The sequence below is a fragment of the Brachyhypopomus gauderio genome, chromosome 6 (assembly GCF_052324685.1).
Source record: "Brachyhypopomus gauderio isolate BG-103 chromosome 6, BGAUD_0.2, whole genome shotgun sequence".
In the NCBI taxonomy this organism is placed as follows: domain Eukaryota; kingdom Metazoa; phylum Chordata; class Actinopteri; order Gymnotiformes; family Hypopomidae; genus Brachyhypopomus; species Brachyhypopomus gauderio.
Genome location: NC_135216.1, coordinates 3,057,282 through 3,073,202, shown reverse-complemented (window position 1 = coordinate 3,073,202; position 15,921 = coordinate 3,057,282). Strand labels below are relative to the sequence as shown.

Genomic DNA, 15,921 nt, shown 5'->3' with positions numbered 1-15,921 from the left:
ATCAATTGTGTCGAATGCTGCACTAAGATCAAGAAGCACTAACAGTGATACATAGCCTTGATCTGAAGCAAGGAGGAGATCATTTGTTACTTTAACTAATGCTGTTTCAGTACTGTGATGGGGCCTAAAACCAGATTGGAACTTTTCAAATATGTTATTCCTATGCAGATATAGGCATAATTGCTTGACAACAGCTTTTTCTATGATCTTAGATATAAATTATGTGTTTGAAACGGGTCTATAATTAGATAGCACAGTCGGATCAAGATTTGGTTTCTTGATCAGAGGTTTAATAATTGCTCATTTACATGATTTGGGCATGTGACCTATTGTAATGAAAGAGTTAACTGTAGTTAGAAGAGGTTCAGTTACAGCTGGTAATACCTCTTTTAATAACTTTGAGGGAACTGAGTCTAGTGTGCAGGTAGTACAATTTAAGGAAGAAATTATTTTCTCTAATTCAGATTGTGGGAGTGGATGAAAAGCATCAAGTTTTTCTCCCGGTATGTAATTTAAATTAATATCAGTCAAATCAGATGACATACCAGTTGTATTGCTAATAAAGGGTTTTATATTTTGTCTAATATTCTCTATTTTATCAAAGAAATCTATAAATACATTACTAGTGAGGCTTACTGGAATCTGAGGTTCTGCGCCTGCTTGATTTTTTGTAAGTTTAGAAATAGTATTAAAAAGAAATCTAGGATTGTTTTTATTTTTCTGTATCAGTGAGGCTAAGTATGCTGAGAGTGCTTTAGTGAGAGCCCGTTTGTACTCAATAATGCTATCCTTCCAGGCACAGTGGAATACTTCCAATTTAGTGGATCGCCATTTCCGCTCTAATTTACTTGCTATTTGTTTTAAGTTTCTAGTTTGGTCAGTGTACCACGGGGCGAGCTTTTTGGATCTAGCTTTTTTATATTTTAATGGAGCTACTATATCTAGAGCTCATCTGCAGGTATTCTCTAAGCAGTCGTTTAGACTATATAACTCTTCTGGATCGGATGGCGAGTGGGCTAAAGCAGTTAAGTCAGGGAGGGTTTCAATAAACTGTGTTGCTGTTGATGAAATTATCGAGCACTTTATACACTGCCGAGGAGACGGGCGGGTATTTATGTTAAGATGAATCTCAAATTGGACTAAATAGTGATCTACGTCGATACCCAGCGTTAAGATTAGATCTAGGGTATGATTTCGATAATGTGTAGGTCCTACTACGTTTTGTTTAATGCCGACAGAGTTCAATACAGAGGTAAAAGCCCTTGTCAGTGGATCCTCCGCATTATCAAAGTGTATGTTAAAGTCTCATACTATTATTATTTTGTCACTACATACTGCTAAATTTGCTGCAAAATCCGTGAAATCGTTTAAGAAATCTGAGTAAGGCCCTCGTGGTCTGTATACATTAGTTAGAGAAAATGTACTTTTATTTTCAGATGGACTAATTACATTAATAGACTGCATCTCAAATGAGTTTGAGATATCTAAGTACTTCTGATGAATTTCTAAACAATCACGATAGATTATACATATTCCTCCTCCTCTGCCTGACAATCTAGGTCTATGTATATAACTATATCCCACAGGAGTGGCTTCGTTTAGAGTTAAATAATCACCAGATTGAATCCACGTTTCAGTTAGACATAGAATATCAATTTTCTGGTCTGTTATAAGTTCATTCATAAAAACTGCTTTTGAGTTGAGCGATCGAATATTGATTAATCCAATTTTTAGATCGGTCATATAGGTTGTAATAATTTGATTTGAAGTCTGAATATTAGTTAAAAACTTAGGACGGACTATTTTCTTATGATTTAGTTTAACCCGGGGCACAGACACAGTCTCAATCCTATGGGATCTTGGTGATGCCTCTAAGCAGCTCGCAGACAGGTTTAGCCCGTTAGTCTGCGGCCTGGTCGCAACTCTGGTTAGTCAGCAGCTCCTAGTGCTACTCTGCCCACTAACTAACAGGCTATGGGCTATGCTGCAAGATGACAGGGCAGCGCCATCCCAGGTGGGGTGGACACCGTCCCTGCCTAAAAGACCAGGCTTGCCCTCAAACTCTTTCCAATTATTAATAAAGCCCACTTGATTTTCGGAGCACCACTTGGACATCCAGCGGTTTAGCGACGTGAGCCTGCTGTATTGCTCATCGCCGTGCCGCATTGGGATGGGGCCAGAGCAGATTACGGCATCGGACATCGTCTGGGCTAATTTAACCACCTCTTTAACATTAGCCTTAGTCACTTCTGACTGCCGCAGACGTATATCGTTGGCCCCTACATGTATAACTATCCTAGAGAATCTCCTATGGGCTAACAGTCTAAGGTTGCCACTAATGTCCGGCGCTCTGGCTCCCGGTAACCAGCTAACTGTAACCGCTGGAGCCCCTACAGGAATAGCGACTTTCACATGCCGAACTATAGAGTCTATATTTTCTATAGAGCCTTCCATTTTCCCTGAGACTTGGTGTGATTGCTTCCATTTTATTTCACACTCCCTGCCCGTCACAGAATGACCAGCCGCTTTCGGAAGCCGCCAGTCTCCTTTTCTTTCTCCTTCATTTGTGGTCATATCTCGTGGTAAGTGTTTGTCTGCGTGGTGTTTGTTTGCTGTATGTAATGGAAGAGCCCCGCCATGCTTGACTGTTGTGTGTGTGCTGCACGGCGGTGACCAGGGCAGTCGACCCCGGTAAGGCTCTTCGTGTTGCATGGTGGTTGTAGGGTCACAAGTGTGTGTGCGTGAATGGAGGTGTGGATCAGTGTGCGTTGCTCGCTTGTGTTTATTGTTAAATGTTTTGTGTGTGACGCGGTTGCCGCTCGTCACTGTTGCCTTGCTCCCCATTTGTCTTGTTTTATGTGGGGAGTGACTGCGAACTTGAGCGGCGCATCACTATCATTTGTGTGTAGAGCGCGCATGTGTAGGTCCCATCCTTTTGCCGTTTGCACCGTTTGTTTTGTCTAGTCTTTGCGTGTTTGTTTTGTCCTAGCGTGCTTGTGCTTTGTTATACGTAATTCCACGCATGCTCCTCCCCTTAAATGTGTGTTTGGGGGGGACCGGCTGTGGTCCCGTGCCATGGGTGTGGCACAGAAGGCGTAGCTCCTACGGGAGGCCCTGATCAGGTAAGTGGGGGGTTCTCCTGATTTAGAAAGGAGACCCCTCCCCCACTGTAGGGGATCAGGGTAAGTACGCATATGTGTTTTGTGTTGGGGTGTGTATGTATGTGTAGGTGCTTCTCCCTGGCGGTGGATAGCGGCCCTCCTGTACCTTGTGGGATCTCCTAAGTAGGCAGGAGCCCCCTTATGTGATGGGGTGACAGGAGCCCAGTCTTAACACTAGGAACCCGACGGCCGCGAAAATTTTCGCAAGGCTTTGTAAGGTCCATGTAGCCCACTCCCCTGCTGTGAAGAGATTAACGCCCATTGTCTTGGTAATGCGGTGGAAGCGTCTCACCCCCAGCTCATACGCCTGCCAAAGCACAAGCGGCTCACCTCCAAGCTCATACAAGGCACCAAACGTGATACTTCACGAAAAACTTGGTTACAAACAAGCAGACTGTATATGTTACCGATCCTACAACAAACAGCGGAAATTTTGTAGACTCGTGTTTCAAAAGATACAATTCAAGCGCACGTAGAGAGTTTCTCAAATGAGTCCCGTCAAACAATAAAAATAAATAAAATTGTCTGAACCTCTTTGTATATTGTTTGAAGCTCTTTGTATATTTACTACACTATATAATATTTGTTACACTTTCTGTTTCCGCGTTTGAATTCGCGTTTGAAAAGCTAAGAAATTATATGGCGCAATTATATATATGGCTGATAAATGTTGTGATCTAAACAGCAGACTGGAAAAGGAGAGGAAAAGACAGGAAGAACAAATTCATGTGCTGTAAAACAACTTTATTTTGATCAAACATGGATGTCTATTCCGGGTTTCTTGAAGTGGAATGTCAAGAAAGTTGAGGGTGTCTTGAAGTTGAGGGTGTACTCGCCAGATGCACTTGCCGCATGCAACACACGCGTTGATGCTGTGGAGAACAATTCAAGGTACACCTTACATTTTGAATAAAATCTTTCAGAAGACAAAAATACGTAACATATGTGGTGTTACGTATGTAGGCCTACTTATCAACGTACCTTCATGTAGTTGTAGCCAACAGTTGCTACACAGCCAGGGTGTACTCGCTGCATGCAACGGGCCACCGGCGTGTTCCTGCGTGCACTGTGTATGCACGCACCTTCATGATGTCTGTCAACGGCGCACTGCAAAGAACAAAGTACATGTTATATTTTGAACGAATTTATTCATGTGTACCAGCCAGGGACCCTCTTTCTTACATTTGCGGCAGGTTCATCGTTCATCGCTGCCAAGGTCAACGGGCCACCGGCGTGTTCCTGCGCGCACTGTGTATGCACGCACAGAAGTACATGTTATATTTAGAACGAATTCATTCATGTATAAATTGATTCTGTGAAAATGTCACAGGCATGGGTCATAACAGAACGGGAATCCAATTCCAGCAACCATGAGAAAAATAACCAGCAACCACGATGAGAAATAAACAGAGGACTAACACGGAAACAGACATGAAATGGCAGGAGATGCGGGGCAGACCGTGACACCGGGTTTCATGATGTGCGACTGTGGAACAGAAAGAGAAGAGATTTTTGGTTATGTTCAAATAATAGTGTGTGTGTATATATATGTGTGTGTGATTGGTTGTCTGTATATATATATAATATATTTATATATATATATATATATATAAATATACTTATCGACGTACCTTCATGTAGTTTTAGGTACACAGTTGCCACACAGCCAGGGACACTCTGCCCTACACTTGCGACAGGTGTACTTGCCGCATGCAGCGCACGGGGTTATGCTGTGGTTCCGGTTGCAGTTTGTCTGCACCTGACAGCGAACCTTGGTCGGAAACAGCTGCTCGTCGACTGTCAGTTCCTTGCCTGGGGTATAGCACAAAATGCAGTTGTTCACAAATCGCTGCCAGATGTCCGAAATCGCAGCAAATCTGTCGCTCTTTGCACGCTCCGCACGGGTGTCCTTATTATCAAAGCGCAAGTACCGCATGATTTCTTGGTAGTGGTCCCGTGCCATTGTCTCCTGGATCGAAGGCACAGCGAACATTGCCGACCAACAGTCCGACATCGCTCCAACTGGACAGAGGACTGCTCGTAGAAATAGGATTGCTACGAATGCCATAAACTCGCTGACCGACAAACTCCAGCTGCTGTCTGTTCTGCGGGCTTCATGGACAGTGCAGTCTGTGATGATTCGCAGCATCTCCATGTCGAGCAAACACAGAAAACTCTGCAGTCTGCTTGTGATCCTACGCTGTATTAGTAAAAGTAAACAAATGACGCTAGGTAAATTACACGTACTAAATATCATTCAAACACAAGCAGAAACACTGGAAAGAAATATGAAGTTACTATACCTTTGCATGCTCTGTAGGCCCGGACGGCTCAACAAATGTTGAATTAGGCGAACAGCAGCTGACACGAGAGCGTGCGATGCCAACCTTCTCCCAAACAGTTCCATCTTTTGCCCGTACGGTTGGTGCAGGTGTGGTGTCAGCCTGTGTCCGTCTCTTCCTTGGAGGGCTCTGTTGTACCTCATCCGATGTACTGCTTCTTTCTTCATCGGATGAATCGCTGGTCAAAAAACAGGAGGGTCCTTCTCCCGCATCGGACTCACAGCAGTCCTCGTTGGTCAGCAAAGCCGCAACTTCTTGACCGGTGAACGTCCTCTGTCTTGCCATGGTGTTTTGCGTCGTCTCCACACAGGATAGTAGTGAAAATGTAAGTCGCCTGCCTTTGGGTTTCAGCTTTTATCATGACTCTGAAGAACACACCCACAACAGCGCATACTAATTATACTTTATTATAATAGGTGGCGCTTCACACATAACGCCGAAACCGAAACCGGGCTAATCCCCTGCATACACGGGAACAATAAAAGTTGATTGGACCCGTGATAATGGTTCACAGCAATCCGTGAATATCAGTCAAACACAAGCATAAACACTGCAAAAAATATTATATTACTATGCTGTATGAGTAAAAATAAATAAATGACGCTAAGTTATTTACACAAACGAAATATCTTATTTACACAAACGAAATATCAGTCAAACACAAGCATAAACACTGCAAAAAATATTATATTACTATGCTGTATGAGTAAAAATAAATAAATGACGCTAAGTTATTTACACAAACGAAATATCTTATTTACACGAACGAAATATCAGTCAAACACAAGAAAACACAAAAAATATTATATTACTATGCTGTATGAGTAAAAATAAATAAATGACGCTAAGTTATTTACACAAACGAAATATCTTATTTACACGAACGAAATATCAGTCAAACACAAGCATAAACACTGCAAAAAATATTATATTACTATGCTGTATGAGTAAAAATAAATAAATGACACTAAGTTATTTACATGAACGAAATATCTTATTTACACAAACGAAATATCAGTCAAACACAAGCATAAACACTGCAAAAAAATATTATGTTACTATGCTGTATGAGTAAAAATAAGTAAATGTACAAATAAATATTACTTTACTATACCTTTATTACTTTGTTGCTGCTATTGAAGTGCATACACAAGAAAATCTGGGACGCTTGCTTCATACATAACGCCAATACCACGCTAATGATAATGTGTTTCACGGGAACAATATGAACCCGTGATAATGGTTGGTTCAGCCATGTAAATGTGTGGCGCTATTGAAGTGCATACACAAGAAAATCTGGGACGTTTGCTTCATACATAACGCCAATACCACGCTAATGATAATGTGTTTCACGGGAACAATATGGACCCGTGATAATGGTTGGTTCAGCCATGTAAATGTGTGGCGCTATTGAAGTGCATGCACAAGAAAATCTGAGACGCTTGCTTCATACATAACGCCAATACCACGCTAATGATAATGGTTCACCGCTCTAAATAATACTTATGTCAATATGTAGCGCTTCACACATAACGCCGAAACAGGGCTAAACTTTATTTATTTATTTTAGACTACAAACTAGACCTGGTGCACACAGACTGCACACAGACTAGACCTGGTGCACCACAGAGCTCCTGCCACAGAGCTCCTGCCTGTCTTTCTGCTCCTGTCTTGCTCTGAAATTAACATATGTATGGTCCTGCTAATTGGGCAGGAGAAGGAGGGGTGATGTCCTCAGAACCTTGAAATCTCAGGAGTTCCAGTGTTAAAGAGCCCCCCCTGGACTGTGAGGGCTCCCCGGACATATTCAATGTTAGAAATGATTTTTTTCCTGCACCCCTAGTTACTTGTTACTTCATGTGTTGTTCATGTTAACTAATGCATTACTTCATGTTAGTCAACACCACATACTCTGCACTTCATATAAACACAGCATTTGTTGTGTTCTTATTGTATGCTTACGATATTAACGTGGGTAACTTATAGGCCCTTTTCACACTTCCGCATTTTTTCTTCCGGAAGTTCTCATCGCAGGGTAAAGTTACTTTCGTTACACATTAATCAATGGCAGAGTCCAATAACATAAGCTTTTTTAGTGCACCAGGGTGCTCGATCTCAAAGCAAAAACAGCCGTATCTCAGTTTCCATGGTTTTCCGGCTGACGACAAGCAAAAAAGAAAATGGGTTTGTGCAATTAGGAGAGATGAAGGGGAAAACTTTGTGATACGGAGCATCTTTGTGTGTAGCCAGCATTTCACTGCTGCAGACCACATAGCAGGAAGCTCACAGCTAACAGTTGGTGCTGTTCCCTGTTACTGTCCCGGTACTGTTACTGTCCCCAGTACTGTTACTGTCCCCAGTACTGTTACTGTTCCCAGCCGGTTTCAGTGGAACAGTTGCTGTCCGCATTTGAAAGATCAAGCTCTCGGCTGGGAGTACACGTACGTCCGCTAGCATCTAGCTGTGACCCGCTAGCTTCTAGCCCCGGTTCGCTAGCTTTTAGCCCCGGTTCGCTAGCTTTTAGCCCCGGTTCGCTAGCATTTAGCCCCGGTTCGCTAGCTTTTAGCCCCGGTCCCCGGTTCGCTAGTATCTAGCCGTGATCCGATAGCATCTAGCTAGAAAAGAGCAAGCTCTCGGCTGGGAGTACACCATGAGTGTCTACTAGTCGAGAGTTTGCTCTTTCAAATGCGGACAGCAACTGTTCCACTGAAACCGGCTCTGATACTAGCTCTGATCGGTAGCATCTAGCTCTGACCATCACTTTGCTGTCGACTATATTGGACACTGAATAAACAACACTACTTAATAACTTGGTGTGTGTCATGAACTTTATTGATACTGATGTAAACCAAACAATCAATAGCTGATGTCACTTGGCTTGCTAACGCTGGGCGTACACTGTACGATATTTTAAATCGTGTACTCAGCTCCAGCTCAAACTGTACGACTAAATCGCAGGGAGAGTCGGCTCGTGGAGCTGCTTCAGCAGTGCGATACTGTCACGAGGAGCGATTTGAATTTCAAACATGTTTGATGTTCTTGCGACGCTGCGATTTCTGATCGGGAGTTGGTCGTGAGGTGTGAATCGCTCCTCGTTTACCTGTGTAAACTATACGATGCACGACACGCGATTGAGCCGAAACTCGGCCCGATTGCAAAAATAGTCGCACGAGTGAAAAATCGGCTGAAAATGGGCCAAAAATCGCAGTGTACACCCAGCTTAGCCTAGCTAGATATTGTTAACTAAAGCTGTCAGTATCATTTGTAATATTATAATATATACAATAAAAATATGGACTGTTTTACCACTCCATAGGATGACTAATGGAACCAGTTATATGTTAAATAATAGTTAGTTGGTTACCTCGCTAGTGCTAGCTGGTGTTAGCTTACCCTGTTATAAGTGAATAAATTCTTCTACAAACAATTTGTAGCCTCTATTTAACTTGGAACCCTTCGTTGTTGAATGTTCTTCAACGATACTGGAAACGTATTTAAAATTCAGTCTCGGCAGTGACGACAGGGATGAAGTAAATACACGCTCCATGCTGAGGTGAATTGACAACAACTATCTTCTGCGAGTACCGGAACTTGTTTTACCCGGCGGTGACGTATTTCCGCTTTGTTGTGAAAAGGGCCTATTAATGACCAACGGAAGCAAGGATGTGGTACAACTCCTTTTACTCGGTAGCTCAACAACAAGCACACTTACATACAGTGCAATCAATCAATCACCGAACCTAGTGGTCGTGACGGTACAGTGCAATCGAGCACAGATCGCTTGCCCATGTATATCACAGCATTAACTAATGCAACTGTTACATGTTTACTTAACGTTAGTTAATTATTGTTAATGTGTTACTTCATGTGTTGTTCATATTAACTAATGCATTACTTCATGTTAGTCAACACCACTTACTCTGCACTTGATATAAACACATCATTAATGCAACTGTTACATGTTTACTTAACGTTAGTTAATTATTGTTAGTGTTACTTCTTGTGTTCATATTAACTAATGCATTACTTCATGTTAGTTAGTCAACACCACTTAGTCTGCACTTCATATAAACACAGCATTAACTAATGCAACTGTTACATGTTTACTTAACATTAGTTAATTATTGTTAATGTATTGTTACTTCTTGTCAGTGGGGAACCGTCAGGGCCCTCTACGCCCTCTCAGAGGGCCTAAAATATCCTTAAAACATAAATATATAATATAATTTATCCAATTTTACTTTACGTACTTCACTTTACGTTGTTCATGTTAACTAATGCATTAGTTAACGTTAGTAAGTAAACACTTAATGTAAAGTGTTACCAGTTATCCAAGGTTTCAGTGATCTCATTATAAAACACGAGACTTTTTTTTTTTTTTCTTTTTGTAACGAGACTTTTTCATGAATTCATTACAAGTTTCAAACAGTACTGCCTTATGTTTCTGTCACAAGAGGGCAGTATAGGCTTATAAAATGTTTAAAACAGAAAAGGATCCAACCTGTGAGAGCCTTAGTCTCTGAGTCCTTTTCAGGTATTTGAGAACTATCCACAAAGTCAGACATAGGCACATGAACAAAAAGTGAGGAAACTATAGCCTCAAAATCCATGATTGTGTTTACAAAAAATCATCCTAAGGCAAAATCCTAAGAACTGAATACCTACTCTGGTAATGTAATGTTCAACTGTACATGAGGAAATTATATTTGAATTCATAAAGTCAACATGAGTTCTCATAGTTCTGTTTGTTTTTTACGTTGATTTAGAACAACATTCTGAAGGTGCCAGTTTTGTAATTATTATGTAATTCATATTTATGTAATTTCATGTTACATTTTAGAAATTGTATTACGGTGCATGTACAACACTAGCAGAATAATGTTTAACTGAGATGATGTGCATTTTTAGAAAAGCTGTCAATATGTGAACATTTAACAACACTGGCTATATTTCCAAGCTTTTATTCAAATTATAAGCTCAAAACAAAACAATCTTTCAGCATAATATTGATTTTGAATACACAGAAACACATTTTGAACTACAGACAGAAAATGTGCAGACTGGGCAGGTCAGAGCCACACCTCAACATAAACAAAGCTGGAAGAGCACTTGGACATAGAAATGATTTTGCCATTGGTCTGCTTCTTGGAGCAGAACGTACTGCTCTTGTAAATAATTTTAAACAATTTTCTTGAATGGCCAACCTAAAATCATAAAAACATGTTTGCAACAGCTTTTTTTTTTGCAGTCATCATGTCTCGAACCGCTGCTCTCATCCTTCAACCTTGCTCTCAACCTGACCCCTCCAACGCACAGAGTAGGCAACATCCTAGACCTGATCTTCAGCAGACCGGCCCCAGCGCTGGATATGTGTGCCATATTTTTTTTGTGTGCCATATTTTTTTGGTCAATTGTGATTTTTACACCCCAATCGAAATTTGTCCTCCGCTTTTAACCCATCTGTGCAGTCAGAACACACACACACACACACACACTAGTGATTACTAATGGGCTGTGGATCACACGTGCCCAGAGCGGTGGGCAGCCCTAGCCTGGCGCCCGGGGAGCAGTGGGGGTTAGGTGCCTTGCTCAAGGGCACCTCAGTCATGGCCTGTCTGGGAATCGAACCCACGACCCTCCGGTCACAAGACCAGTTCCCTAACCATGACAGTAACCCCCATGCACTGCTCAGATCATCACTTTCTATCTTTCACATTCTCCCTTACTGCTCTCCCTGTCAATGCATCTCCTTCAGGCTCATCATTCTCTCGACGTAACCTGCACTCCATCTCTCACTCATCTCTGGCTTCAACTATCCTTACTACCCTTCCACATCCTGATTCCTTTCTATCTCTTTCCTTGGATACAGCCACAGATACATTTCTTTCTTCACTCTCGTCTGCAGTTAACCTTTTGTGTCCTCTTTCCTCCAGGCCAGCCAGATCCTCCCCACCTGCCCCGTGGCTAACTGAAGTCCTACGCAGCAACCAGAGAGAGCTAAGAAAGGCAGAGAGGAAGTGGAGGAAGTCCCAGCTTGACTCTGACCTACACTCCTATCAAGCTCTCCTCTACAAGTTCTCAACAGAGGTTACTACTGCCAAGTCATCCTTCTACAAGGAGAAACTGGAAGAATCAGCGTCGGATCCACGCAAGCTCTTTAGGATCTTTTCCTCTCTTCTCAAACCCCTCTTTCCCCCACCACCCTCTTCACTTACCCCGGAGGATTTTGTTACCTTCTTTGAGGAGAAGGTTAACAAAAAATGTTTTTCTCCTCTTTCCACAGATGAGGTCCTACAGCTACTTAAATCCAGCAACCCAACAACCTGCCCACTGGATCCCATTCCATCCACACTCTTCCAGACAGTCTCGATGGATCTGTCACCCTTCATCACATTCATCATGAACAGCTCCTTGTCATCAGGCCAGGTCCCAGCTGCATTCAAGACTGCCAGAGTGGTCACAATTCTGAAGAAGCCCACCCTGGACAGCTCAGATGTCTGCAACTACCGACCGGTATCACTCCTTTCTTACCTATCAAAAATTCTTGAGCATGCTGTATACAACCAACTGTCTCTCTTTCTCACTCAGAACCTGCTCCAGGGCCCGAACCAGTCGGGCTTCAAACCAGCACACTCAACAGAAACGGCCCTCATAGCGGTGACTGAGAAGCTCCAGACTGCAAGAGCATCCAAATTGTCATCGGTTCTGATCCTTCTGGACCTCTCTGCAGCTTTCGACACGGTGAACCACAAGATCCTCCTATCTGTCCTCTCTGACCTGGGAATCGCGGGCTCTGCATGGAAGTGGTTTGAGTCCTATCTAGAGAGACGTTCTTACCAGGTAACATGGAGAGGGTCTACATCTGCTCCTTACAGGCTCCTTACTGGTGTCCCTCAAGGCTCAGTGCTAGGTCCTCTCCTCTTTTCACTCTACACCCGTTCTCTTGGTGATGTAATTACCTCTCATGGTTTCTCGTACCACTGCTATGCTGATGACACTCAACTAATGCTTTCCTTCCCACCTTCCCACCTGATACTCAGGTTTGCAGCTGTATCTCTGCATGTCTGACTGACATCTCTTCATGGATGGCAGCTCATCATCTAAAGCTCAATCCCAGCAAGACTGAGCTGCTGTTCATACCTGGAGCTACAGGTCCTCAGCAGGATCTTGCCATCTCATTCGAGAACTCTTTGATTGTTCCGTCTAAAGATGCAAGAAACCTTGGGGTGACTCTGGATGACCAGTTGTCATTCTCTGCCCATATTACAAACCTGACTCGGTCATGCAGATACTTTCTCTACAACATCCGACGTATCCGACCCTTCCTCTCTCAGGAGGCCTCCCAGGTGCTTGTCCAGTCTCTTGTCATTTCAAGGCTCGACTACTGCAACTCTCTCCTGGCTGGTCTTCCTCTGCAGGCCATCAGGCCCTTGCAACTGATCCAGAATGCAGCAGCAAGGCTTGTCTTCAATCTACCCAAGTTCACTCATGTCACTCCACTGCTGCGCTCCCTTCACTGGCTTCCCGTGGCTGCTCGCATACTGTTTAAAATTCTGATGCTTGCCTACAAAGCCAAAAATGGACCAGCTCCTTCATACCTTATGGCAATGGTCAAGAGTCGATCCGCACCTCGAGCCCTTTGCGCTTCAAGTACGGCTCGGCTTGACCCGCCATCCCTCAAGATTTATGGAAGACACGCAACAAGATGCTTCTCTGACCTGGCTCCCAGATGGTGGAACGAACTTCCACTGGCTATCCGACCAGCGAACTCTCTCACGGTTTTCAAACGCAGACTGAAGACCCATCTCTTTGTAAAGCACTTATAAGCACTAATCTACTGAAGCATTGGTTTAAATCGTAATTGCACTTTATCTCTGGGAACACTTGCTAATGTAGTCTTGTAGGTTGTGCTCTATGTCTAATCTTATATTTTGTTGTCTTCTTTCTAGGTATCAGCACTGGCAACTGTTTATGGCAGTGCTTGAGGTCGAGTAGTTTGGACTTAAACCTGTTTATACTAGATAGAGATGCATATTCTGACTAAACACTTAGCCCTTTTGTAAGTCGCTCTGGATAAGAGCGTCTGCTAAATGCCGTAAATGTAAATGTTTTTTTTGAGTATTTGCAGTGGAAAAGCCCATCTAAGAATATAATGTTCCATACTTGGAAGAGTTAGAAGACACAAACAGGCCTTTCCACCACTATCTTTTATCTGGTGTCATGTGACCCACTAGGAAATGGCTACTTAAGTCTTTACTCCGCTTTGATTTGCCATTGATTTTTAATATACCTCGCTTTAATCCTTTTTAAATGCCAAGTTTTTATTTTTTATTTTTTTATGTGAATCTGGATATGTCTGAAAGCCAATAAACTTTTTCATTATTTTTGTTCTCTCGACCCCAGAGAAGTGTGAAAAAGAAGCCGCCGCCATTGCCTGCACAAAAGCGATGCACTTTTAACTGAAATTTGTGCGGTTGGCTTGTGGCTGGTATTGAAGATAACCGATTGAACTCAGTTGACAGTAGTGACATTACAACCTCTCTATCATATATGATTTGTCTGGAAAAGTGGCATCGAACAAGTCCAGGTTAGCCAAGGCAGAGAACAGAATCTCCTCTGTAGAAGACTCTTCTTCTACACAAGATAATCGAATACAGTCAATGGAGAAAAGTTTGCAACAGCTGTAGGATAAGATCGATGACCTGGAGAACCAGGGATGCTGGAAGATTATCAGGATATTGGGCCTTCCGGAGAATGCGGAGGCTCTGAGCCTCTAAATTTCTGTGCGCTATGCTCCCGATATGGCTGGATCTCCCAGAAAAAGGAGAAAAGTTAACAGCAAACCCAAACTGAACTGGAACATAGAAACGAGAGGGGTATAGCAAAGGCAACAATAGACTAACCAAACAATGAATATGACACGGACTGGGAATCAGGAAGCTAGGTAAACTTAACGAGGGAAGAATGGACAGGAAAATATGGTCCCAGGGAAAATAGTACCTCTAGTTCTGCCTTCCGTGTCGGTCATTGTGTACGTGAGTCCCTCTCTGCCTTCTTGCCTTAAATCTTTATGTGCTTGCTGATGGTGCTTCTTGTTCAAGTTCTCTGTCTTGTCTCCCAATTCCGTTGTAGTTATGTTTTCTCCTCATTGTCCTACCTCTCCGGTCCGCATAGTCTGTCTTGGTTAAAGTCTGTATAGTATTGTTAGTTTCCCTTTCTGCTGTATTGTACTCTTTAGTCTCGTTTAGTTATGTTCTTCCATAGTCTGTTTAGTCTCTCATCTCATTATTTTCCGTTAGTCGCTGCTCCCCTTGGTATATTATGTTTCTCCCCTTTACGTTCACGTAGCGTGCGTTATGGTTATGTTCCCATCCTAGTTGTCTCATAGTCCCGTTTTATAGTGTTAGCCCTTTGTTGTTTAGTGTAGTTCTGTTCTGTGTTCTGTGTATCTGCTTCGTGTTTTGTTGTTTTCTATCCAATAAATATTCATATGTTTGCAATTGCGTCACCCCTACTTCTGATAATCGTAACAGTCACACTCTATGGCTATAGCTTTTCCACTTCCATGATTAAACAAGAAGTCCCACAAGAATCAGTCCTGGGTCCTCTTCTTTTTATCATTTATATCCTTCCTCTTGGTCATATATTGCATCATTTCAACATAAATATTCATTGTTATGCGGATGACACCCAGATTTATCTCACTACCAGTTCTGTTAACAATCCACCCACTGCTCATATTGAAAACTGTCTATTAGAAATCAAAACTTCCTTAAGTTAAACGGCAATAAGACTGAGCTTACCCTGATTGGCACCAAGTCGGTCCTGAGTAAAACTCCTCCATTCTCTCTCAACATTGACGGTGTACAGATTTCACCTGTTACTCTGGTCTGGAATCTGGGTGTCCTCCTCGATCCCACCCTTACATTGACTGCCCACATAATCTCTGTTATAAAAACTTCATTCTTCCACCTGCACAATATAGCAAAGGTCCAACGATCTCTCTCAGTCTGCTGCTGAGCGCCTCATTCATGCTTTCATTTCAAGCAGGCTAGACTATTGTAATTCACTGTTGGCTCTGTGCATAGGCTTCAAATGGTCCAAAACTCTGCTGCTCGTCTCCTCACTTACACCTGCATGCATGATCAATCAATCAATCAAAGTTTATTTGTATAGCGCTTTTCACAACACATGTTGTCACAAAGCGCTTTACAGGATTTAAAAGGTTAACAATACTATGGGTCCAGAACCTTAATGAGCAAGCCAAAGGCGACAGTGGCGAGGAAAAACTCCCTATGATGGTGGGGAATAGGAAGAAACCTCGGGAGAACCAAGACTCAAAAGGGAACTCGTCCTCCATTGGGTGGCCCGTTAACACACAAATTACACAAAATACAGACAAATACACAAGTCACACA

At 42.6% G+C, this 15,921-nt stretch overlaps 1 protein-coding gene and 1 long non-coding RNA gene across 6 annotated transcripts in view; one reads left to right on the top strand and one right to left on the bottom strand.

Annotated features, from left to right (window-relative positions):
• The window catches only part of ctdp1 (CTD (carboxy-terminal domain, RNA polymerase II, polypeptide A) phosphatase, subunit 1), a 103,956-nt gene extending 88,953 nt beyond the window's left edge, over positions 1-15,003 (top strand). Inside the window, exons 13-15 of one of the 5 annotated variants that reach the window (XR_013131708.1) lie at positions 11,437-11,590; positions 11,787-12,016; positions 12,092-12,230. Coding sequence is in view for 4 of the 5 variants with exons in the window: in XM_077008139.1 (XP_076864254.1) it covers positions 11,437-12,343; positions 12,544-13,329 (1,693 nt within the window). In the remaining variant the exon portion in view is untranslated. Of the gene's footprint in view, positions 1-11,436; positions 12,344-12,543 lie in introns of those variants that run through there. The other 4 variants (XM_077008138.1, XM_077008137.1, XM_077008139.1 and 1 more) reach the window with 4 other exon arrangements.
• On the bottom strand, positions 4,149-4,891 carry LOC143516155 (uncharacterized). The gene is made up of 3 exons (XR_013131576.1): positions 4,793-4,891; positions 4,344-4,647; positions 4,149-4,268 (listed from the first exon to the last, which is right to left on the bottom strand). It is a non-coding gene; the product is annotated as an uncharacterized LOC143516155 (long non-coding RNA).
• Positions 15,004-15,921: the final 918 nt, after the last annotated feature.